The sequence below is a fragment of the Apus apus genome, chromosome 1 (genome assembly GCF_020740795.1).
Source record: "Apus apus isolate bApuApu2 chromosome 1, bApuApu2.pri.cur, whole genome shotgun sequence".
In the NCBI taxonomy this organism is placed as follows: Eukaryota; Metazoa; Chordata; class Aves; order Apodiformes; family Apodidae; genus Apus; species Apus apus.
Window position 1 is genome coordinate 142,227,068 of NC_067282.1, and position 25,125 is coordinate 142,252,192.

The window sequence follows — 25,125 nt, forward strand, 5'->3', positions numbered from 1 at the left end:
AAGTTGCCTTGTGGGTGTGAGACCTAGGAGGTGGATAAAGCAAGTGGAGAGGCTGGGAGTTTCATGACATTGGAGAAAAAAAACAGTGCAAGTACACAGAATCTGTGCCTGCCATTTGCCTAGGCTTCCACTTAGGAAGAGGTGCTGGTCCTCAGCTCCTGGACATTACTTTTTGGTTAGAGAGCCCTCATCCAAACAGCTGGCACGGAGGAGACCTCTGTTACACTGAGCAGTAACCTGTCACAGAAGTGCAGAAACACCTCAGAGAAAGATCTTCATCAGGACCAGTCCCATACATGGGGAGAGCATGAGATGCCAGGAAAGCATCCCTGATTTATTTTCTGGGATTTATCCAATATGAATTGAAGGCAACACAACCATTTGGCTCTGAATGGAACCCCTAGTGAGCAGAACAGATGGCTATATTAAAAGGAAAAAACCCTAAGCACAACTGGGCTAACTGACAGCCTCCACAGAGGCCAAAGTAGGGGACTGGCCCTGAACACTGTTTTCCTTTTGCTGCAGCACCCATGACAAAGTTTACTATTACTTTTGTTGGTGGAACTCAGCCAAGATCCTTGGTCTGGTGCCAAATGGGAGAAAAACAGCCCTTGCCTTGCAGAGTTCACAATATAGCTGGTATTAACCAAAGTGTGTCCCTCCTCTGGCACACACGTGGCTGTGCTCAAACCTGCTTCCTCGCCTGCAGGCTGACATGTACAGCTCTGCAAGGGAAGTCCCGTGTCTGGTCATCACTGCTGCTCCCCGCACTACCACTGATTCTCTCTGTGTCTAGGCATGACATGCAGGCCAAAAAAATTAGAATTGGCTCCCTTCATCCCAAGTGAAGTGGTCGAGAGCCACAGGGAGTGAGCTTCTCTGGAAAAGTGGAGTAGCTACTGTGCACTTACATGTAGAAGTATTGACTGGGAGCAGGGCCTTTAGTCTCTCCGCTTTCTGCCTGTAGAAAGGGAACTGTGCTCCTCTCCTACCTTGCAAGATGACAACTCTCAGCGCGCTTTGACCTTCATCAACCGATGTTTACGAAGTACTTCTAAAACTGCCAACTGGCAAATACTGTGGAAAAATACCCTGGATTTTCCCCAGTGCCTGATGCAGCGTATGTCCCTGCCTCTGTGCGGCTGGCTGTTTTCTATCGGCCCGGATCCTTGTGATGGGCTTCTCTGCACCTACCCCTCCAAGTGCACAGCCTGCATTCATGTCTCTGTTTTCTCTGGCATCCTTCAGCATTTCCCTTGGAAGTAATGACAAATAATATAGTTTCTCCTTAGATACCCCCTCTGCTGGAGTGCTCCCATGAAGAGGATTATCGTTCTCAAACTTGCGAGCCTCATGCTGTCCCACAGTCTCTTTCAGGCTGTTCTCCCCTGATTTGCAATTATAATCTGCTCTGTAATTATTCTTTTTTTCTGCGCTGAAAAATACAGCAAGATAAACTGTAAGTGTTCTATAAATTGTCCAAGTGGCTTCAAGAAAGGTCTGTGCCTTGGCCCAAAATCTGTAAGCTTTGGAAAGAAATATTTAGATGAACCTCCTCCAAATGTTTTCAGAAGAAAGTAGTTATTTCTTGTAAAAATAAATCTGTAATAAAAAGCAAAGAATTTCCCTTGAAAACTAATTATGGTGGAAATTTTTCAGGTCACTTCAGTGAGCTGTGGGGCTCAGCATGCCCTCTGGTGCCAGAGCCAGGTTTCACAGGCCCTGAGACCTGCCAGCTCCCTACGACAAAATCAGAGATCAAGCTTAAAAAGAAAAAACAAACAAACAACCCCCCCACACACAAACTTGTGCTGATACTCACCCGTCTTGCTATAAGAATTCATACAAAAACTAAAAATAACAAGAGAAATGAGAATTAAATATTTGGGTGGGTGGGCGTAAGCTTTGAGTAAGAATAAAGTCTCTGACTTACAACTGGGTAGACAGGTGCTTCCCTCAGCCCCTGTAGTGGTCTTTATCATTATGCCACGTTTGCACAAAAGGAAGCAGAAAGGGAATTTGCCTGAGCTCAGACTGAAGCCAGCAGAGCCTCTGCAGGGACAGAGGCCGTCTCACATGGGAAGCCAAAACACCCAGAAATGGGACACAGGAGCCCAGCTCCAGCACCAGTTTAGCCAGCACTGCTGTGTGACTGGGCTGAAATTTTTTAAGTCCTAACTTCTCTACCTTAAAAAGTGGGCAATGATGATGCATCCCTATCTTGGAAAAGTGCTGGATACTGGTAGGTGCCGTTTTCCAGTAGGCATGCTGGCTCTGCAACAATTGCAAGATAAATTCTGTGTCTGACTGCCAGATCCAGGTCTCCTCTCTTTGATGCACTATGGAGAAGGCAGTGATCCCCACTCTCAGAAGTAGAACTCCCCAAAGTGACTAGAAAGACACCAGCTCTAGCCCGGTGACATAAATTACTGTGATGAGCCTTCAGGTGTGTCCTTTGATTTGACCTGGGGCTCTGTTTGCCAAAAGGGAATAATTTAATCTCCCTAGTGATCCCACATAACCCCCCAGAGCTGTCTGTGCAATCCTGCTGCAAGGAAACCCGAGTTGCTTGTGAAACAGCTCCTGAGCCACAGTAGTTTGCAGGACAGAACTTTAAGATAAAGCAAAAGAAGAAATGGTCCCATTTTGAAAAGCTGCGCATGCATTGTGACAGAAAGGAAAATAAAACAAAGAGGAAAAAGAAGCCAATAGAGAGAATTACAGCCATGTGTTCATAGCCCACAGATGCCATGGTTAGCTGGTGACAGCTATGGCACCAGGCACACCAAGAAAAGCGATCTTCTGCATTAATTGAAATGCCAGGTTTTTTAAGACTCCTGGTTTGTTTAAGCCTCTTGTTATTTGAGGCTGGAAGCTTGCATTCATAGCTGCTGGACTAGACAGAATACTCCAGTAAGGGTAAATCCATAGGGGAGCTGGGTTTCTCTAAATTTAGTGGACTCCTGCGTGACCAGGACTTCTGAATCAGGGCTGACTGTTTAGCTGCCTAAATGAAAGCTTGATCTCCAGCTCACATCATTCAGTAACCTTTTGGTCACCTTTGTGGATTTACTAAGCCTAGGCTGACACAACTTTAAAACAGGAATCACAGTTTTTGATTGCTCAGTACCAGGGTTTCCCAGATCCAGTGATTCCACAATGGAGAGTGATAGCCATCCCTGGCTGTGGTATCCTGTCCCAGACAAGGAATGTGCCATTGCTCTCATCCAGAAAAGCCCATGTGAAAGCTGTCTGTTTTCATTACCTGATCATCTGGGTCACCAAGCTCAGCAGATTGCAACTCTGCCCCTTTTCACACTCCAGGTAAAAGAACATGGGAGAAGCTCAAGAGGAGGATGTGTTTTCATTCAACAAGACCTTCTGACTTGCTTTGTTTGTCTCCAAGAAAGCGACTGGGAACAGATGTCTCAGCCTCCTTGTACCAGTCACTCATTTAACAAAAGCTCTGCCTTGTTTGTACAGCGTCCTTGCTCTCTCACTCTTAACTCATCATTACACAGAGATAAACTATCAATGCCCAGCCTTGTGATGCTGCAGGGAGGAGGAATGACTCTTCAGGAATAAGAGGAAAACACATAAACACATGAAAGGGGTCAAATCTCAAACCTTGCACCACTTGGAATGGGTGCCACTCTGTTGAAACAGATCACATGCTTTTAAGCCAGCTGAGAGGTGGCAGTACCTAAATCTAGGGTTTTTAAAACATGTTCCCAGGATCAGACCTTTTACTGGCCTCCTTTCTCTAAGATGTGAGATACCTCTATTCTGACCCAGGTGGTAATGTTTAAGAAGTCCTGAACCCCTACACACTGCCTGGGAGTCCTTACTGGCTCTCTAGACTTCTACCTTCTTCTGGTGTCTGCAAAAAATAAATAAATACAGGCTTTGCAAAGGACCCTGTTAACCACAGTAACTTAACTGTCAAAAGCAGTCAAGAATTACACGTTTTAAGCTACCAAAAAAAAGTCCCCAAAAGCACTTTCCTACCCCATGCCAGTCCCTTCTTAAGGATCACAGTGCACTAGTAGTTCAGACTAGACACAGTCTTTCCTGCTTTTTACTATGCATCTTTCTCATACAAAGTGATTGCTGGCTCACACCACAGTCCCCTTCTGAAACTCAGTCCCAATGCCAGTATCAGACACAAAACCAAGTGCAGGCCTCTCCCAGAATCACTGGTTTTACTCACACCCCCAGCCTGGAGAGAACCCCTCTCACCCAAGGATACACAAAGACACCAGAGACAGCCCCATGAGGCACTAAACATAACCCTTCTCTGGTATCATGCATGGAAGAAATATTACATTTTTGTACATTTTTTCATACAGAAGGACCAAAATACAACTTCATATTTGATGGAGGCACAGTCCTACTCCCAGTAGGCATCTAGAGAAAGCTCTTTCACCACTCTGAGCAAAAGAGATCACCTCAGACGCAGAGTTGGCCCTTACCTCCAGATTTAAAGGGTTATCCATCAGCCAGTGCTGAGGGCAAGGCTGCTGGTCTTCACTACAGCTGGCAGAAGGCTGATTGCCCAGAGCTGAAGCCTGCCTGCTATGTGCACGTGTTGTTTTTCTTTCTTTTTAGGAAAGATCATCTTTGCTTGCTGCAGATACATTCAAATGTTTGTTAATAGTTGCCTGCTTTATTACCAGCTGAGGATACTGTAGGTGACTTGAAAACTGTTGTCCCTTTTTAATTTTTATTTTTTTTTCCCATCATTTTTGTCAAGACAGCTAACAGGGAAACTCACTTGACAAGAAAGACTGAGAAAAGGTGGATGGCTAAAAGCAGCCAAATTACCCACAGCTTGTAATTAGGTTAAGGGCAATCAGCTGATTTACCCCTTGTAAGCACCTGTTTCTTTCTACCTTCAAAAATTGTGCCTGAATGATTAAAGTGAGGTGTGATGGATCCCCACTCCTTGCATCAGTGGGTTTCAATGCCTGATGTTTTGAGGAAACAGTGCCCCTGGTTTCAGAAAGAAAAATATGGATTGTCCCATCATCTGTAGCATTTCATCTAAGAGAGAAGCCAGCAAAGTGTTTAGAGAAGATATAAAGCCCAGCCACTGAGAGTTCTTTGAACATCCAGCCCAAAGATAAGATCTCTCTCTCTAATCCCCATAAGTTTGTCTGTGCCCTAAAGGAAGATAATTTAATATTCCTTGCAAAATCCTTGGCTCTGGGTGATCTACATTACTGTAACTTTGGACAAATTTGTTTTCCACAAAAATACCCAGTATTTTTCTAACCTTGCTGAGCTCTTGATCACCGCAAATGCCTTGTGCCTATTAATATCACACAGCGACTGCGAGGGGAAACGGGGCACTCTCAACACGTTTAAAACACACAACCCCAGCACTCTCCCAGGCTTTCTAGACAAACCCCATGGGGACGCAGCAGCCCATTTGACACAGAGGGTTCTGTCATCTGAGCAATTGTACCCGTTCATGCGGTTTCTCCTCCCTCCCCAGGGCGTGAATCCTCATCTTCGGTTTAACGGGCCGATGAACATCAACCACTACGCGACGAAGAAAAGCGTGGCAGAGAGCATGCTGGATGTGGCCCTGTTCATGGCGAACGTCACGCAGCTCAAAGCAGTGCTGGAGCAGGGGGCTTCCTTCCAGTACTACACCACCCTCATCGTGCTCATCAGCATCTCCCTCTTCTTCCAGGTGGTGATTGGGATTCTCCTCATCATCACTGGTAAGGCGGCTGCTGTGGTAGGGCACCCCATGGCTTGGCTGGCATGGGGGTGGGAGGGAGAACTTGGTGATCTTAATGGTCTTTTCCAACCAGAACGATTCAGTGATTCTGAGAAGACTCTTTCCTTGAACCATTCTCCCCTGGCTCCAACCAGGGCTGCAGGAGGGTTGAAGAAAAGCTTGGCGCAGGCAGCGGGGAGGTTCTGCATCACTGCTTTTCAAAGTGGGAGTGGGTTGTTTTTTTCTCTTGCACAACAGCTCTGAGCACTACTCTTCCTTCATTTCACCACTGCTGACTCCCTGTTGTAGGGAGAGAGCTGGGTTTTGGGCCTCTTTCTGCCCCTCCATGTAGCTCTTGCAGATACAACATTTAAGCTGTATCTTTCACCTCACTCAATCTGGGGCCTAACAGAACAGTTTTGACAGAGGCATTCCTTATATTAGCCTCACATTTAACCAATCCCACAGCTCTCCTGGTGCTATTCAGACAGTACATTAACACTATTTCAGACAGGCTTACCCAGCACTCCATCTGATACAGAAGTTGCAGTATTTCAGCCTCCAGCACATGCCCAGTAGTAGAAGTCTGCAGAATGTTGCCTTTTCCTGTACATCCTACATGGTTTTTCATGTGGGACATGGGATCAGAGGCTATGGGAAATCCTGTGACATGTTTCTTCCTCTGCCCCACATGGCACAGCTTTTCCTGGTGGCAGCTGCAGTGGCTGGAGCCAGCAGTGAGGAGAAGAGGGAGAGGGGACCACAACAGCAGGCAGGGAGCCACAGGGCTGCCATTCATGTGATGTATTGGCTGGGCAGACTTAGTAACCAGGGCGTTCCCATGTCTGAGCAGATCAATGCCCATCAGCTAGGGCTGATTCCATTAATCTATCCAGATACCTCTTGGTCTCGGAGCAAGGAGGGCATTGATAGCTGTATCAGCACATATGTGAGATCTGGGTGTCAAGGAGGAACTGGCCTCCCAAACCAAGTACAACGTTGCTGACCTTGTCCCCCACGTCACCCAGCCTTCCCTGGCCCACGTCCCATGCAGTGGGGGGTGTGTGTGTCACATGGCACATGCCTGGCTAGCATGCAGCAGTAATTTGGCTATTTGGGGTTGACTCACTGGAGGGCCATGGCAAAACAAAGACATAATACAAAAAGAGATGTTTTTCCTCTGCTCCATTCTCCTGTGGTGTTCTATGGCAAGCTGTGGCCCCTGTAAAGTTCTTTGGACTATTCTTGTTCTGTGGCTGCAGTGGCCAGGGACACCACAGACATTCACCAGGCACGGAGGGCTTGTAGAGGCTGGAAGACTTGGAGTCAAACTACAATTCTCCCTTTCTTTTTGCATTGTATCACACAGCTCGTTTGAACCTGAATGACGTTACAAAGCAACCCCACCTCAATATACTCAACAACACTGCCACAGCTCTCATCTTCATCACGGTCATCCTCAACATCTTCATCACAGCTTTTGGGGTGCAGAAGACTGGCCTCTACCCTACCAGGCATTTTTGACCTTATTAAGTCATGGGGCAGTGGAGTCAGGTAAGAAAGGAGTGAGTTTGCATCAGTTCCAGCCCCTGGAAGGGCTCTCATTCTCAGAAAAGACCATTTCAAGGTGGAGGAGGAGGAGGCAAAGCTGCACAAATTAACAAAGCCTTCCCAGAGGCATGTTGTTGTCCCACAAGCATCTGGGGCCATTGAACAAATTCCTTCAGAGGAGGAGGATTTCTCCTTGCTTGGTCTTTAAAGAAAGAACACCAAACAGCCCAACTGCTGAGATTTAACAGCAGCAAGTGGTTTTCAGAAGGCTGTAGACTTCATGCTAGATACCTATAGCTGTGGACAGGAGCTAAATTTGGGAAAGACAACTAGGTGTGTTCTGGGCAGAATCCAAAGATGGCAGTGTTATCTGAGCAGAAGAAATAAAGGTGCTGGCAAGGCAGGAGTGAAAGAGCTCTCCACAACAGCCAGTGTGGTTTGGAAGAGGCTGTTTTAAGAATCTAACTTTAATTTTCAAGAGAGATTCTTCTGAATAAGCATCCAACCAAGTGCTTGGCTTCCCATGTCAGGTGAATGAGGGAATGACATGTTCTTAAGTCACAAGTGTTTTGAGTCAAGAAGTAAAATTCACACAACCTGCTTACATGATTTGCAGTATGTAAGCAGTTTAAATGCAATACGCTGGGGCAACTGCCTGTGAGAAAGCTCAACAGACTCATGACATGATGAGGGAGGACAAAAAGGCCAAAGGCCTCTGTAAAAACTCTGCTGGCTTGGGATCCAGAAGGGTGCAAGCACTGGAGAGCAGCACCCTACACCCGCAGGGGCGGCTGTGGTGCCAAGACACCCGGCACACTGGGACTGCTGCTCTCTGCCTGCGCAGCGTGGGGGAGCCTGCTGTGACCTTACTGGCATTTGTCGTTTTCCCTGCAGGATCTGAGCAGCGTGGCTGGTGGGGAAAGCTCTCCTCCTCTACGTTCTCAATGACCTCAGAAGGAGCCCACTGATGAATCCAGAGAACTGGGTTAAACTTCCAAACTGGTGTGCATGGTGATACATCAGCCCCTCACTGTAATGCTTTTGCAGTTCTGAAGGGGTTAAAACATTGCCTTTCAAAGCCAGAGCAAACTTTGCTAGAGAAAGCTGCAGGAGCAGCAGCAGGTACACAATTTAAAAGCACAGCTCTGTAAACCTCATCTCTTATTTTAGTTGCCTGCTTCACATATTCAATATTGGCTCATATTGTAGAGAAGACCGAACGATTTACTTTGTAGCCTAAGTAAACACAGAAAGTCCAGCTTTTTTGTCTCAAGCATCAGTTGCTATACTTAAAGCAATATTATCTAATAGTTTACCTCCCAAATGTTGGAATGGATTTCTCCAACTAAAAGAAAAATAAGTTCTCTTGGGAGGATAGAAAAGTACATGGATGTCAGTATAATTAAAACCAGTTTAAATGTTTTCCTAGTTCTTAAAAAATAAAATGATATGTGACGCAATTAAGAAAACAATCAGATATTTCCAGCATTGGAAAATTAACAATGACAGAAAATGGATAGTTTTGTCTGATGTTATCGCCAGGGACCTATCAGAAATGATGTCCCAATAGCCTGACAATATTTAGTGGAAAATGAAGAAACACTATACATAAGGAGACACTCTAGGCTTATTGCCACAAAGAGTAATGACAAGTGTATTACCTTATTTAAAAATAACCATTATAATTTAAGGTCTTATCACTAACAAATGTTTTAAATATATAATTTTTATATGGTAAATGCTGGGAATTCTCTTATATCAGAACAATTTATTTCCTTTTAAAAAAGTATTTTAATGGGTTTTTTTCAGATTTTTTTAAAAGAGTAAACATTTTTTATCCTAAATTTTGTAACTCTCTAGTAATGCTAAAAAATTGATGTTTTAATAGCCTGGTGTAAGCCTATTTACATAATGACATGCTTTTATGAATATTAAATGATTTTTTCATTGTATATGAGAATCAGAGTTCAATATGGATTTTTCATTTTGCATATTCTTGCCAACACTGAGAAAGAAACAGCATGAAAATGTCCACACATGGGTCTTCAGGAGCTGCTGGGTGCCCCCAGATATGGGCAGATTTCATTTGTGCTGTATATTTGACTTCACAAAACTGAATTTCTGTTTAAGTCACAGGTGGTGCTTTTTTCTGGAGAGGGTGTGAAAGGTCTCACCCACCAAGGCTGGTGGCTAATGCTATGGGTCAGCATCAGCTAGTACCTGCAAACAACAGTGGCTTTTTTTGCAGCTGAAGAAAGTTGCATGAAAAGAGTAGGGTGGAAAATATCATCTATGTATTTACCAGAATTTACATCAGCAAAGCTGAGCATAGTCTGAGATCTGTTTGGTGAAGCAGGGAAAGACTCATCCTCCTCTTTCTCCAGGGGATGGCAGGTCTGGGGCAACACTGTGTTTGCTGGTTTTCTCAGTCCTTGGACTCTGCTAAGTCTTGACAGCAAAGAGGGGTGAATGTTTCTGGGAAGCCTGTTATATTGCTCTCCTCTAGAAAAAGGCTTCACTGTAGAGGCAGCAAAACTTGTTCTAGCCAATGCAAAACTATCAGATAAGGGCTTCCAGCCATTACTGGCCAGCTGGGTTCACGAAAAGGTAAAAAATTATGCATCCCATGTGCAGATCCCAAATCCTGTGACTCATTGCTTCACAGAGCAGAAGGCAAAGCAATTAGCATTGACGACTGAATGTAAAGAGAGACAGAAAAAAATAAAAGGAAAAGGTTCAGCAGGAAAAGAAGCAGGGAGGGAAATTTAATTACCAGATCTTAACTTCAACATCATCCTCTGAGAGAGCTGCCAGCTCAGGTACTACAATGCGCAAAGTTTGCCCATGCAGAGAGGGCTTCCCATTAACCCAGCCCAGGGAAGCAGAAGACCCACAATGTGCTGGAATGCTTTCCCCTATCACCTTTAATAATAATTCCTCATTATAATGGAATCAGACTCATTAGCAACCTTGGCTGCCTTTTTCCCTCTCCACTCCCATTCCTGCCAAGTTTTTTACACTCAAAAGAGGCACAGCTGAAGCAAAAAGAGGCCAAATTTGAATTTAAATAAGCAGTTGCTGTGAAAGAGCTGACCTCCCACTTCTATTGGCGGTGTCATGTACGGAGCTCAGGTCTAGGTTGTCACCTGTGGTCTTCTTCAAGAACTGTCCCCTGTTTGCAAGTGGGACCACTTCGTTCTCTGCATTCTCTCTCTGTGATCACATTGCACTGGTGGGGTATTTGTCCAAGGTTTCAAATGATAAACAGAGAAGACAGGAAAAAAAAAACCTTGTTTTGTTGCTATCTCACTTTCTACAGCTGTAGAGGGGATGGAAATAGCTCTCACTCCTGGCTAACCTTGTTCGCTGCATCTCCTACTCACCTCCTGCTGCAGAGCTCTCAGTAGCTTGGGCAGAGTGATCTCTCTGATGCTGCCCACACCTTCAGATGTATGAAACCAGAGGAGCAACGCCTGGCTGCTGATCCCTGCTGCATGGCTATGCAGGTGTGAGTAACACACGGACAGAACTGAGATCTTGTAGGAAGACAATGTATTTATAAAAAGTGAGGGAGAATCACTACATCCCCCAGCTCTAACAGAGAGGTGGCCCAGGAGTAATTTTGAAGGCACAGAGCCACTCTAAGGCAGATAATTCAAAGTTACAATTCATGTTTTTAACACAAGGCATCAATATCTAAAAACCAATCAACTTCAGATATTTGTAGGCAATAAGAAGAGGTGAGATGTTCATAGCAGGCAAACATTCAAGACAATGACAAAACAAATCACATTATAATTTCCACACGATACATTTCTCTCAGAATAAATGACAGCCCTTCTTCATTCCCTTTGTTGACCTGGAAAACAAGCCTTGGCTCCACAATTCACAGTCATGGAGTTGGAATTTGTGGGCAGAGCCCCCTTGCTGTGCAGCCTGTGTTTTTGGGGCCCAGGGTTCCCAGCCTGGCCACATCCTGCCCCAGGGAAGGTCTCTTCTGCAGCATGGCCCATCATCTCCCCAGCTGTCCCCAGCCAGAGAGCTACCAGAGCAGCTCCCTCCTGCCTGCCTGCCTGCTGCACAGGAAATCCCATGCAGCTGATTTCCTCCTGCTTGTAGAGGCAGGACACAGCCAGGATGCACATGAAGGCCAGAAACTCAGGGCAGACTTCACAGCACAGTCACAGCTTCCTAAAAAGATCCTGGTGACAGAAACATGATTGACTGTTGTGGGGGAGTGAGCTTCCTGGCTGTGGTGAAGCCAGGTTCCCTCTGGTACTTGGAGAGCTGTGAGGAGAAAAACTGCAGGTTGTTTTGGAAGAGGTGCAGCAGCCACAGAGCAAAGCCTGGAACTGCCCCTGCAAGTTTTGCTGCTTGCAAGCCAGGGAGCCGATAGCCCCTTCTCTCCCTACAACCCACAGTGGTGTCTGAGCATGTGAGCTGGAAGACAGCTTTTGCTCCCATGGACTCTCTACAGGCTCCTGCATGGAGGCTGCCAACCAGTGCCAATTAGTAATAATCACATTTTTTACTGCAATGCTTAAATATAAACTAAGAACCCTCACTGTTCTTGAAAGAGAAGAACATCTGTGATAGCAAGTTTGACAGGGGGGATACTGGCCATCAGGAAACTGGGCTGAAACCCAGTAATTCCTTACATTTCCACCAAGGAATTCTCATGAGGTAAGCAGTTCTGCTTGCCACTGGTCTAGGATACAAGGCATGAAGGAAGGAACACAGGCACAGCTAAAGCATGGGGGCAAAATCCTCAAATTCTGCCAGCAGCGCTGGAGTGAGGGTTGCATCCTGCTTTCCAGTTTGCTCTTTGCTGACTGTCCTCTCTGGTGAGGAAGGGGGGTTACTTGTCTCATTTAAGCCAAGTGAGTTACCTTCTGGATGCACCTAATTCCTGCCAGTGTCTGCAGATGAAGGCCAGCTGCTAACTTCAGGTGCTGCAGACCACATCTAAGCCCGATGCGAAAGCACGGCACAAATAACCCTGCCTCCTTGTGCCTGACACAAGGGCAGGCACCGAATCCATCAGTTCTCCATTTGCAAACTGGGCGTTGTGCCATCCCCTCCCTGATGGAGCTAAACAGCTGGGTCCTGCTAATGCCTCATTGCATCCTGGAGCTCGTCCTCCCCACCAGCCTCTCCCCATTCCACAGGGATTGCGTGACAGAGCCAGCCTGGACAAGCTCCGGAGGTGCAGTCCTGGAGCTTGGAGAGCATCTCACCTGCACACTCAATGGGCTGCTCCCCCTTCTGGGTGAAGCACAAGCTCTGACATGCTCTGAGAGCATGACTGACACTGCACATTCCAGGCAGAAACAGTTCTTATTGCAACATTGCATCACAGGGCTCTGGCTTCCTGAACTCCTATTATAAACTATATATAAATTATTATTGAAAAAAAAATAATAGTGTTGACTGCCATCAGCCTCTTCCCTCTCACCCCAGTGTTTGATTTCTTGGTCTTTACATGGGTGAAGTTCTTTCCCTCAATAAAAAGACTCTCTGGCTTGGGCAGAAGGCTAAGGTTGTCTCTTCTGAAATATTCAGTGTCTGCATTCTGGCAAAGGCTCTGAGGACTCCGAGACACAGCTGTCTCTTGTCTAGTTCTCACCATTGCTGCACACTGCACAGTGAAACTGTCTGAAATCTGGTTGACTTTTTCTGACTCCATCAGACACAAAACCCAGACTGAGGCAAGCAGATGATTTGACAAGATGTCTGTCTCACGTGCCAGGACTTGCATGTCGAGTTTTCTACTGCAATAGTGGAACTTGATGGACTTGTCAAGCACCACAGAATAAATATTAGATAAATGCCTATTCGGAACTGGCATCCACTCAATCTGCGTAAAAAGCAAACAACTCCAGACCCATGTCAGCACTGCCTGTATCCTGCACACCTTCATTACTCACTTTTCAACAACTCCCCACAGAGCTGGGCACCACAAGCAGCGCCCTATGTCATGCCCTCCTCTCAAGCCTGAGACCAATTAGCAGCCTTTTCAGCATGGTACAGAGGCACAGAAGCTCCAGTGCACAGCACTGACTGTGCTGGGACCTCTGGGTTTCTATGGCCCTGTAAAATGGTTACAAAGGTAAAAAAATCTTGCCTTATATTCATGGGAATTTTAGGGGCTGAGAATTCCCTGCAGCATCAGGCCAGCTGTAGATGAAGGCTCTTTCCACAGTTCTTGGATCAATGCTGGCATGGGTCTGCCCATCCTTTCATTCACTCAACCCTCATCTGTCCTCACTGCTCCCTGCACTTGGTGCTAGTGCCAAGGCCTGAGGCCACCTCCTCTGTGACAGGCCAGAGCTCCCAGGGCTCTTCCAGAGCTGAAGCACCAACTGCTGTGACAGTTCTTCAACCAAGAAGCCTGTTCTTTACATAAAAGTCAAACTATGACAAGACATAACTGTGAGGCCATAACTTATTAAATTAACTTTTAAATGCTGCATAAACATACAGGATTTAGAGAGCAGAATACTCTGTCTCCTCTTTTTCTGACAAAATCACAATATTTCAGCTAATAAAATATTGCCACTTCTTCCCTATTAGGGTTTCCCTGATATTGTTAGGACAAACACAAGTCTGTCAGATAAGGCTGCAAAGTTCCTCCTGAGATGCCTTCCTAGCTTCTTGGTATAACCCCTTCACTACCCTCAGGCAGTGGATCAATAATTTAGGTGGAGCTGTAACATCAACCCCTGCCACCTTGCCCAGTTGCAGGCAAATGTGGTTCTCATAAGGGAAATGCACTTGAGTCTCCAACCGTAATTTGCTGAATATGAGCACGGTTTTTCATAATGACTAAAGTGAAAAGCACAGAGAAACATCTAAGCACTAGCAGCCTAAAGTGCCTATCAGCTCCTCCACATCCAGATTTCCTTGGGTCAGCACATGGGCATGTGGACACAAAGCAGTTCAGAGTTGGTCCCCTGTCCAAAAGCACGGATACTGGAGAGATGGGAAGGGAGGGGAGATAGGGAGGGTTGTGTTTTTCTTCTTCTTCTTCTTTTTTCATTTTTTTTTTTTTCCCTTCAAGTATTGAAAGAGAAGTCACGTCACTGTAAATAAACCATTCTGAGCTTAGCTGGGATTTGTGTTTGTTTGGTTTGCACCATGCAAGACTCAACGGGAAATACGGCACCTCTCCCACTGTACCATCCGCCAGACTGCATGGCAGGAAATATGAGTCCTTCACTTGCCAACATCTCCCCCGCATGCTTTCCCAGCAAGATATGGATCCCACATCTTGGATGCAACAGCACACAAGAGAAGCTCCTGCTCCCCTAGCCTGACTGTCCCTTCCCCAGCTACACCAACCCATCAGAGGGCTCTGGAGGCAGAGGAAGAGTTTGTGCGCTCGGCTCTGTGCCTCGATAAAGTGCACAGTGAGATGAGATGGTGGACGGTGCTGCCAGCCAGCTTTGGGCTTGAAGGCTACAGTGTCTTCAGCTGGTGCCGGTTCCACATGCCCCGCTTTGAGTGAAACCAGTGGAAAAAGTTTCTCAGGGAGAGACGCTCCACTTCCAGCCCAGCCTGCAAGATTCTGGCAGAAAGAAGAAGGATAGATTTAGGGAAAACTTGATCACAAAGATACCGGGGGTGTGTGTGTGTGTGGAGCTCAACTCCAGGAAATCTCTTTTAATTTGGGCTGCTGTTAAGAGACTGCAATCAAATTGAAGAGTCCAGAATAGCTCAGGGGTATCTCATACCCATAAGCAGGCATCTAATGACACCTGCTGAGTGTTTATGCACCCCTGAGAGCAGGACTGGTCAGGAATGGGCTGCACATCCCAGGCTAGGAGGAAGGACAGCTGGCATCATGGGATTGCTCAGGATGCTAGTCTTTTCTGCAATCATCTGACAGAAAAGACAGGAGAGGCCCCAAAACTTAGAACTACAAACCCAGAGGTCTAGGATTTGTACAGCAGAGCTTCCTCATCATAAACCTCTCAGAAACTGTAACTGTACCTCATGATCTTTAAACACTTCTCTGAAAGTTGCTCTTCTGGGCAATTGCTATACATGGTATGGGAAGTTCAAGGGACCCACAGTGAACCCATTGTGCACTGCCTGAAGAGGACAAAACCTTCATGGTCACCAGTGCCTGATCTGTCTGTGACCAACCAGCAGTGTGGCTGGAAAGCACGAGGAAATGGCTCCTCTCTTATCAGTGGTTTAGTAGTATATTTTGGGTCCACTCACCTACTAGGTTTGAGGTCAGGACATACTCAGAGACTCTCTGACCAAGCTTATGGTGGCATTAGTCACCTCAGTCTCCTCAGATCCCCTCTCCCTTTGTCATTGGTCCTCTAGGACCTGAGGGATCTCCCCTCCTGAAGACGTGAATGATGACGATGGATGCCCACCTGTCCAAGAGTTCCCAGTCCTCTCCTCCCCAGCGGTCTCGAAACTCTTTTGTGTTCATTCCTCCGATCTTATCCAGGTCAGACTTGTATATGCCCAGAAGACCAAACCCGTTCACCTCCCAGTAGCCTAAGGACAGCATAAAAGAGGCACAGGCATGTTGGTGCTTTGAACTATTGATGACTTCACCAGGGATGCTGGAGCAAGATTCAAGCTACTTCTAGAACAATGTTGACACTAGAGAAACAACTCAGCACCAAGGCAGAGCCAATCATATTAAAGCTTTGGGAAGCGAGACAGGCTTGCAGGCAGACCTTATGGGCTACTCCATGAACTTCTCAGCAAAGCCTCTCACATCTCCTGTCTGCCAACATAGTACCTAATGTACCTGGACTGTCTCAACTTCCAGGGGTTGTCCCTGTGCCTGGATGGCTTAGGATGACCACCTCTGTCTAAAGGAAATCCTATGCCCAGATGATCTGTGTCACTTTTCTCCCCCTGACTTAGGTTGTTTTCCCTTACTTTCAGGCTATCAGCTCTTCTCAGGACAGGCTGTGCCCTGTAAGAAGAGATACAGACAGAAAGGAGTAAAGGAGGAGTTTTCCAAGGTCCTCAAATCCATAGAGAGCTCTAGGATATGACAAGGAGAAACATCATGCTGGCTCTTTTATCTCTGGTTCTAGTTTCCTGACACTGTTAAACCACATCCCGTGTCTAATGCAATCTCACCTAGTGATCCTATAAGTAACTTAAGCTCCAGACCTCAACAGCACCAGAGGAACAAATCTAGAGGTGGCAGGTACCTTCATTCTTTCCCCATACCCAAGATCTGAGCCAAAGAGGCTCCACTCCCTCTTACCATCAGGCCACTCTGGGGACATGCCGCAGTGCAACCTCATGACCATGGGTGCAAATGCCATCTTGCCCTCCACACAGTGTTTTCGGATTGAATCAATTACTCCAGCTGGGAAGTGGATATGGAGGTCACACAGGAAAACTATGCTGTGCGGGTCCTGGAACCAACCACACCGGTTGAGAAAAAATCAGACTGACTTTAAGCAGGAAGACAAGAGATATGGGAGTGAATTAAAGTGCCATTTGTTGCTAGGTAAGAAATTAAGGTCCTAGAGGCTGCCAAAATGGCCACCTACAGGCTGATCAATGATGGGTATGAAATACTATGACTACAACCTGGCAGAGCCAGTATCATAAAGCTGCTACTGCTGATTTCCCTCCTGTCTCATAGCCCCTGCAGGTGGAGCAAGAAGTGATTGGACTGCGGGCTTCTTGGAGTAAGGGAAGAGACCCTTACTCTGGTGCAATAGGAAACACATCTAGATTTGATCTGGTTTGCTAGGTTATTTCCTTCCCTAAAACCCAGTGTGCTCAGTATGAATGGCAAGGGGTAGCACCAGACACACAAGTGGACACCATGGCTCCCAGGCTTACCGTCACGAGGTCTATTCCCGCCTGCAGCCCAGCAGAACGCTCAAAATTCCCCGTCAGCTTCAAGTACCGATAGCTGTGGGTCAGATGGGAAAGATAAGTTCAGTGCCTGCCTGCTGGTGAGTGGTAAACCCCAGGCACCACACTGCAGACTTGCCCCTCACCCCCATGCACCCTTCGCAAGTCTTTGCTGTGCAAGCCCAGTGCTGCTCTAGGTCCTAGCATGCCATGAGGGGCTTCCCACTTACATAGTGAGGACAGGGCAGTCCCTAGCTAAAGTCTTTTCAGCCCTAATCCAGCTCTATCCTAAGACTAGACCTGTTACTGGGAACTCCCGGCACCTAAAGGAGCAGCCAAAGCTGGTTCAGGTCAACATAGGGGTAAGCCAGACAGCTATTCCAACAAGTGCAGTCTCCAGTGATCTCCACACTCTGTCCTATTTCTCACAGCTCTCTTGTCTTCTCCATCATCCCTCTGCCCCATCACTACAAGACTAGCTTCCTGTCCTCTCTTGCAAACTTGAACAAAAGGCAGGAGAAAAGAGATGCATCTGGATGGATGACTACCAGAGGGATTGTCTTCCAGTTTTACAACACTACTGTAAGCGGTGTCCATGCATGTACATGACAACAACAATGTATGTATGTGCATGTGGAAGGTCTGGATGGATGTCACCTCTGGGTTTCCAGCTGTGGGAGGCTGCGACTGATCGATACACAGAAACTGACAAATGTGCTGTGTTTCCAGGCATATGCACTTGAACAGCTTTTTGAACAGCAGCATTCTTACCTGTGCAAACTAGACCTTTTCAGAGCCTTCTCTACATCCATGTCATTGCTGCTGTAATCTGTAATGATGATGTTGAAGTTTGGATCCTTAGTGACTCGGAACAGCTCTTCCATGTCAGAAATGAACTGCAGCACCCAACGTGCCTGGTTCTTCACTGGTTATATTGCAAGAGAGAGAATAAAAACAAACCTTACTTAAAGGCAGTGTGGTTTCTCAACAGGCAAGGCTTCTTCCTCTCCTCAAACCCTGCTAGCCTTGCAGGGATGCTGAAACCAGGCCCAGGTTGAAAACCTGGACCAAAGAGCCCAGGAATCAGTGCAGATTCCTTCCCAGTGTGTGAAAGGAGTTTTATTTGTGGTTTTTATTTATTTTATTTATTTTATTTTTATTTATATTTATTTGTGCCCATGGGTGTTTGGGACCTCTCCTATTTCTGATGGGATTTAACTTGGAGAGAAGAGAAATTGAAATTGATCCAAATGAGATGGTTGAGGACCTGCTGTTCAGGACTGCCCTCATGGAAAGCACACAGCGTGCTGTCCCCCAGTGTCCCAGGAAGGCAGGTCCCCCTTACCTGGCACCACAAAATGAACCACGGCACGGTGGTTCCAGGAGAAGCCCTGGGGCCAGCACAGCTCTGGCTCGTTTCCCACAGCCATCAGGTGCCGCCGGCGACCCCAGGCCAGGTTCCTCATCTTCCTCTCCTCCTCCTCATCGCTGCCAACACCCTGCCAACCCCGTGCAAAGACGTACTCGGAGAAGCGGACGAGCCGCTCCCCCTGCTCCAGCAGCTCCAGCTCCAGCAGGTAGCGACTGCCCCGCATGCGGTCCTGGCGTTTCTCCACGTTCACGATCCGCTGCAGCTGGAACCGCCTGCAGGAGATACAGCTGGGGTGGGCAAGGCCCCCGTACACCAGCCTCTCTCCCACCTCCAGCCCATTCAGCCCTGCTAGACCCTTTCTAGTGGTCTAGTAGCCTGTCTGGCTAGCACAAACCTCTTTGTCCCCAGTTTCCCCCCGGCTTTGCTGCACAGCTTCCGAAGTCCCACGGGAAGGTTTAGCACCTGTTTCCTAAATCCACAAGCATGTGGGATTAGCTCTGGGATTCCAGCCAAGAGGAAATAGTTGGCAAGGGAAATGAAATGAAGGTGACACAGAAAATAACAAATGTGTCTGTATGATTGTAGGGCTGGTAACAGTGAGTGTATTCAACACCTCCTACAATGATCTTGGCATAAGGAGTATGTTTGGGCTAGTGGAATGGACTGATGACAGCTTATCAGCCAATAACATGGAGTAGGACTGAGCAATCATACAGTAAAACCTTGGGTGAGTTCTAGATTTGGAATGGCCAAAACAGGATGAAATGCTAGGTCATGTCCTTTCAGATCATAACAGGAGTTTCTGCTGTAAAATGGATATTCATCACTTAAAAAGGCTAAGAAAAGCTTGAGTGTACTTATCAGTCTCACCGTGACTGTGACTGATGTGGCCCTGAAAAAACAAAAGAGATCTTAAGATGTAGCATGAGAGCTACTTCCAGCAGGGATAGGGAACTAGTAACACCCATTCTAAAAAGCATCCAGGACACAGAAAAATTAACCCAAACTGAAACCAGCATGGAGAAGGACAGATAGGAATATTATGGAAATAGAGGCCAACTCAACAGAAGAGTCAAGAGTTGGATTGTTTGGCTTACAGAACCTCAGAGGAGTTATGTTTGTTTGCCAGAAAGGAATCGAGATGGTAAGTCTTGAGAAGAAAAATAACCATATCAAGACCACATAAAAACAGGGTACCAGCAAAATCTGATCTCCATCAGGTCATTAAAGAAGTGAGGAGATGAAACAACTTTCCAAATCAGTACTAGGACCTAGAAATCCAGGTAGTTTTAAGATGGACGTGCACAATCTAGTAATAGTGTAGGGTGCTTGGTTGTCTCTGAGGCCAGTGTACTGATCCTCATTATCTGATAGGTCCTCTCTGCTTCACAAGCCAAGATGTGGCAGACATCAAACCACAAGCACAGGGAGCTACCATCCCACTTCCTATTATCAGGGTTTCTCAATCTTCAGCTGGTAAAATGCCCCTGTGTGCTCTCAATACCTACACTGTGCAAGGAGGAAGCCAGCAAAAGGTCAGTGATACCTTTTGGTAGGTGGAAACCTCCACTCCTTTCATGTTTACTGCCAACAGCTGTTGGTGGGTGATATTTAGCCCCCAGACATGGTCTGGTGTCCAAAAATTCCCCTTTCTCAGCCAAAAAAAATCCAGGTTTTTATAAAGATTCCTTGTCTGAAGTCTTATTTCCCACATCTAGCCTATCCTACTAGCTTCTCACACAACAGGTATTCCCTGTGAAGTGTGGTACATCAGCCCTGGGACATTGCCCCTTGGTTTTCACACTGTGCCTTACCCTTTAGTCTTCTGGTTGAGCTTCTTCAGGAAGACACGTGTGACTTCCAGGGCCTCCCTTTCTCTTAGCAGCAAGTTTCCTGATGTGTTGCATTTCAGGTCAATCCAGTCTGTGCGTAGCATATGGAAGTCCAGGTTGCTCATGCTGAAGGTCTGCTCCCATTTCACTGCCTGGTCGAACACTGGTACATAATCAAAATCCTCCTCATCTTCCTCCTCTGGCTCCCCATCTGCCTCTTCTTCCTCTTCCTCTTCTGCTGCCACAGGTCCAGACTTGCTCTTCAGAGGAGATGCCACCTGCGCTTCTCTCTCACCCATGTCCCCACCGTTGGCTGCCTTCTGCTCAGCAATGTAGGACTCCACTTGCTTCAGCCACTGTGGTAGCCCAGGCTGATGGCTGGGGCTGGCAGCACTCACAGTGTGTCTGCTGGCTTTGCCAGGGACTGGGCGTCCTCTCGCGGCTGCCACCATGCCTGCTGGCTGCAGCCCATCCTTAGTGGTGCTGAGGTCTCCTTGAGGTCTCATCCCTTTGGGAATTGTGACCCCTGAGTCCCTGGTGTCGCCGAGAGGCTGCTGCCTTTGAGACACAGTCCTAGAAGGAGGGTTTGCCTTTTTGACAGGCACTCTCCCCTGGACAGCCCTGGCATGCTGCGCAGGGCTCCTGGTGTCTTTGACGCCAGCTTTTAAACGGGGTCTCTTCGTTATTGGGTTCCCCTCTAGGCCAACCTGGCTGAGGCTGTGGTTGGTAGAGGCCAGTGTGGCTGATTTGACACCAGACCTCATCACCCTTCTCCTCTGCAGCCCTTCTTGCGTGTCGCCACCCATGATGGAGAGGAGACGACGATGCTCATGGAGGGAATAGTCCTCGTGAACGTTATCACTGCCTGCCATGCTGCTGGGAGCATTGCCTGCCAGCTCTGCCTGCCCCGTGCCTGGGTGCTTAGGGGGACTGGTACTCTCCACATCCTGCTCCATGTACTGCAGGTCATCCACGTTCCCTTCCTGGGATCCTGCAGAAGTAACCGCAGTTACACCTCTGTCATCCTCCCACTGCCTTCCCTATCCTGACCCAGGCAACTGCCCCACTTGGGGCAGCTCCTTCTCACTTCATCTCAGTGTTGTCTCTCCTGCTCACAAGGACAGGGATGCTCTCAGACACAGGAGCTGTGCTCTTGCTTGTACCAACCTCCTCAGCACTTATGAGCAAGCATGGCCAAAGGCTGTGGAGGGTCTGCCTGTGCTTTTAGCTGTCCACCTGGTCACAGCTCTGCAGGGCAGGCAAGAGCACAGGCTGCCAAACTGCACACCTTTGGCTCTGTCAATCCTGCCCATGTTTTTGCTGGAATTGCAGCTCAGCTAAGCTGCAGGCCTGAGAGTTAATTGCCATGTTGTCCACTACAGCCCACTGTTTGGTGACCTCACAACCTGCCCTTAAGTGAAGTGAAAGTGGCAGGAAAAATCTCCTTCCAGCCATGGGAATCTGGCAGGGAAGGGCTGTGACTTCCTTGGCATGGAAAGTCAACAGGTTCTTTCATCTGGTGCTAGCAAATCACACACAAATGTGACAGGTAAAAGGATCCTCCAGGCTCCGATATAAGGGTTCCTACCTGGCTGCTCTGTCTTTTCTCCAGTGTCCAGGTTCTTTTCTGGCCGGTCCATTTTCATATACTTGTAGAATCCAAATCTGCAGTGGAAAGAGCAAAACACAAGTTTAATGGAAGTTAATTTGTCCTCTCCAAATAAATTATAGTCATTGCTTCAGAGGTTATGGTCCATTACTCTGATTACACCTATTCAGCATCTCTAGATTCTCCTTTCCTATCATCAGCAGCATCTTTCACATCTTTGGGCAATCAGACCTTACTCTGCATTGTCTCTGCTTATCATCCTAGTCTATCAGAGGTTTTCTCAGAAGTGCAGGATGAAAAATCCCAATATAAGTAGACTGAAACACTTCCTTCAGCCTCCTTTAAACTGCTCCTTAGACTCACTTATGTTGTAGTGCTCACTAACCCAAGCCATCATGCTGCAAACAATACTCAGGTAGGTAACTGCAATGATCTCCCTCTCTCCTCTCATACCACCACTGTCTTTGTGCTGTCCTCGTATGCCTGTGCTTCAAGTATTTGGGAGGATTTTCCAGGACTGTTTCCCTCCATGTGTACATGATGTGAAGCCAAATGGGTCCCTAGTTCCCAAATCTTGTCACAATACAAAATGCCAAAGCAATAAACCTGGGTGACGCCTTCCAGCTCATGGCAGCCACCTTCTCCATCCCTCACTATGAACCCCAGCCCCAGAAGTTCCCTTCCAAACCTATTATATGATTTATTGTTCCTGCTCACAAAATAGTCCTGTAGGGAGGAAGAACATATTGAGCACAGGGAGGCCACCATTAGCTATCTCACTGGAAAAGTGACTTTCCTTACCCTGCAAAAAATCCCTCCAGAACTGAGGAGTGTTCCCAGACAAGATGTCTGCCTGTTGCAGGGGTCAGCATGTGAGTGGCAGTTCCCTTGCAGGGCCACCGCTGGGTGTTGGACCCTAGTGAAGATGAACAACATGCATTTCTTCCCCCAGAGAGATGCCTGGTGTTGGGCATGATTTGTCTTTCACAGCAACAGACATCAGGAGGCTCCAGCTGCTGGCAGGCAAAGTTTGCTGGAAATACACTTGCTGATGTAGTGGAACAAACATGCTCTGACCCAGCTACTGGGTTAATAGAGCAAGAAAAGCAGTGGCAGTTTCCCCTTGAGACCTAAACATATTTTTACTTAAAGGGAACATAAATTACTGAAAGAAACTATAAATGCTTTAATGTTTTGTAAGGCTGAGGGGATCTTTAAGAATTAAGAGTCTTTCAGAAGTATGAAATTCCACTCCAATTCCAGCCTTGAAACCATCTCCTCCCTCCCTGCTAGTAAACACATTTGTAGCATCCTACCTTTCCAAGTAATAAGGGTTTTCCTGATAGAAGCATTTGTTGTCTTTTTCCATGTGGCTCAGGCGGCTGTAATCATTTGGGTAAACAAAGGATAAATGAACCTGGAAAGAAGGGAGGAAAATAAAACCCTCATAAATGCCAGATGTCAGTCCCAAGGTGACTCAAACACAGAGTTGCAAGATGACCAGACCTTTTGAGAGGGGGCAGGGGTTGCTCACTATATATGCCTCTCCAAGGCACCCACTAGCAGGCTGTGAGAATGGAAAACAGAAGAAAGTGTGTTGGGATGTGTGCATGGGTGTATCTTTTTCTCTCTCTCAGCACCTGTCTGTCCACGTCTGTAACTGTGCACTTAAGTCCTGGAACCCAGTGAGAACTAGCTGGCAGAGAGGTAGGCAGGTCCTCCTGAAGAGATGCAGGGGATCACAGGAGTCCAGAAAACATGGGAGGAGACCTTCAGGCAAGGTTGAGGGAGCTTGGGCTGCCTAGGATATGAGTTCACCAGGGAGTGCAGGCTTGTACTGGCATCCAGGGAGAGCAAACTATGCTGGTGATCTGTCCCCAGCAGATCTCAGAGTCTGCTCTGTTATGCAGAGGATTAATCCCTGCAATGTTGCGTGCCCCACAGATAGGAGCTCCCCTCCAGACCAGTTTTAAGCTTGTCAGGGGATTTACTAGTCCACACAGACTGAAGTTCATCCCACGGAGAATAAAATTCTCAGACATTGTGAGGCTTTTTGTGAAGGTAAACTCCACTCTTTGGTTTGAGGCCTGAGGAGCTCTCTAAGGCACACACACTTGTACCCCAGTGAGACCCACAAACAGTGTGTAGCACTCATTTCTCCTTCCTGGGTGTTGCCCTTTGGCATGTACTGGGATGCACAGACCTGAATCTCCTCTCTCCTTCCTCTTTGTGTTCCCCTGGGCAAGTACCTGCTTAAGGCATAAAACTTACAAACTGGAGTCCTTGGTAGCGCTGCAGAGGGAATCCATTCACCAGGTAGCTGGGCTTGTAGGGGCAGTCTGGCAAGGCTCTGCGCACACGAGACTTGCTGAGCAGAGGTACTGAGAAGAAGAAACACGTAGGCAAATGTAGCTGGAGGAGCCCCACTGGAACTGATGCACCAGCTTAGCTACTTCTGTGCCTGTTACCTGTTTATCCATGTGGAATACTAACAGAAACGTAAAGCAAACTATCTTGCACAGCTCATCTCTCTACATTCCTCTATGGCACTTCTATGAAAAAAATCTATGCCTGGGGATGTTGTGTGAGCTGGTTGCCAAGAAAGAGGAGGTGGGTTTAGTCTGTGCTTTGTCTCCTACAGTGACTGATCCTCTACACTGCCCCTCTCCTCTGCACTGGGGGGAAAAAAACGAAGCCTTTGAGAACCGTGGCAAAGGAGGACAATCTTCCTCAGCGGTGCTGCTGCACGTGCTGTGACAGGCTGCAGCTACCTCCTCAACTGCTTTGCAAGTCTTACCTTTGTAAAGGGTGTCCCGGGGGTCAGGCTTCAGCATGTCAGCTGGGTGTGCCTTGCTGCCTGCACTGTCAGCAGGCCGCCTCCTGTGACTGGCCAGTGTCTGCGGGATATGCCCAACCTCATCCATCTTTAAAAGCGTCTCGTCTAGAAACCAGAGAGAGAAAGGAAGGGAGAGAAGGGCTAATTCATCCCTTATCCCAAAAAGTACTCTTCCCTGGTGTCAGTCCTTTCCAAATCGCATTGTATCCATGGCACTAACACTGTCTCTGGCATAGTAATGCCTAAACGGTACTCCTGGTCAGGAGCTTCAATGCAGACACTGTGGGAAGGAAAGGCTTTGATTCAGCTGGAATACAGAAGCTGTGAGGTAGGAACATGGTTATC

The 25,125-nt window shown here is 47.2% G+C and overlaps 2 protein-coding genes across 4 annotated transcripts in view; one reads left to right on the forward strand and one right to left on the reverse strand.

Annotated features, from left to right (window-relative positions):
* The window catches only part of NINJ2 (ninjurin 2), a 303,752-nt gene extending 294,563 nt beyond the window's left edge, over nucleotides 1-9,189 (forward strand). For 2 of the 3 annotated variants that reach the window (XM_051633568.1, XM_051633558.1), the window contains exons 2-4: nucleotides 5,498-5,729; nucleotides 7,098-7,282; nucleotides 8,174-9,189. In XM_051633568.1, coding sequence (XP_051489528.1) covers nucleotides 5,531-5,729; nucleotides 7,098-7,252 — 354 coding nt within the window. In that variant the 5' untranslated portion in view covers nucleotides 5,498-5,530 and the 3' untranslated portion in view covers nucleotides 7,253-7,282; nucleotides 8,174-9,189. The remainder of the gene's footprint in view (nucleotides 1-5,497; nucleotides 5,730-7,097; nucleotides 7,283-8,173) is intronic. The other variant, XM_051633578.1, reaches the window with a different exon arrangement.
* A 1,625-nt stretch (nucleotides 9,190-10,814) lies between these two features.
* The window catches only part of B4GALNT3 (beta-1,4-N-acetyl-galactosaminyltransferase 3), a 67,414-nt gene continuing 53,103 nt past the window's right edge, over nucleotides 10,815-25,125 (reverse strand). Inside the window, exons 10-20 of the mRNA XM_051617033.1 lie at nucleotides 24,742-24,885; nucleotides 24,216-24,325; nucleotides 23,261-23,361; nucleotides 21,924-22,000; nucleotides 20,318-21,326; nucleotides 18,477-18,775; nucleotides 17,903-18,056; nucleotides 17,117-17,189; nucleotides 16,527-16,680; nucleotides 15,670-15,796; nucleotides 10,815-14,846 (exon numbers count right to left, since the gene is read on the reverse strand). Of these exons, the coding sequence (XP_051472993.1) occupies nucleotides 14,738-14,846; nucleotides 15,670-15,796; nucleotides 16,527-16,680; nucleotides 17,117-17,189; nucleotides 17,903-18,056; nucleotides 18,477-18,775; nucleotides 20,318-21,326; nucleotides 21,924-22,000; nucleotides 23,261-23,361; nucleotides 24,216-24,325; nucleotides 24,742-24,885 (2,357 nt within the window). The 3' untranslated portion in view covers nucleotides 10,815-14,737. The remainder of the gene's footprint in view (nucleotides 14,847-15,669; nucleotides 15,797-16,526; nucleotides 16,681-17,116; nucleotides 17,190-17,902; nucleotides 18,057-18,476; nucleotides 18,776-20,317; nucleotides 21,327-21,923; nucleotides 22,001-23,260; nucleotides 23,362-24,215; nucleotides 24,326-24,741; nucleotides 24,886-25,125) is intronic.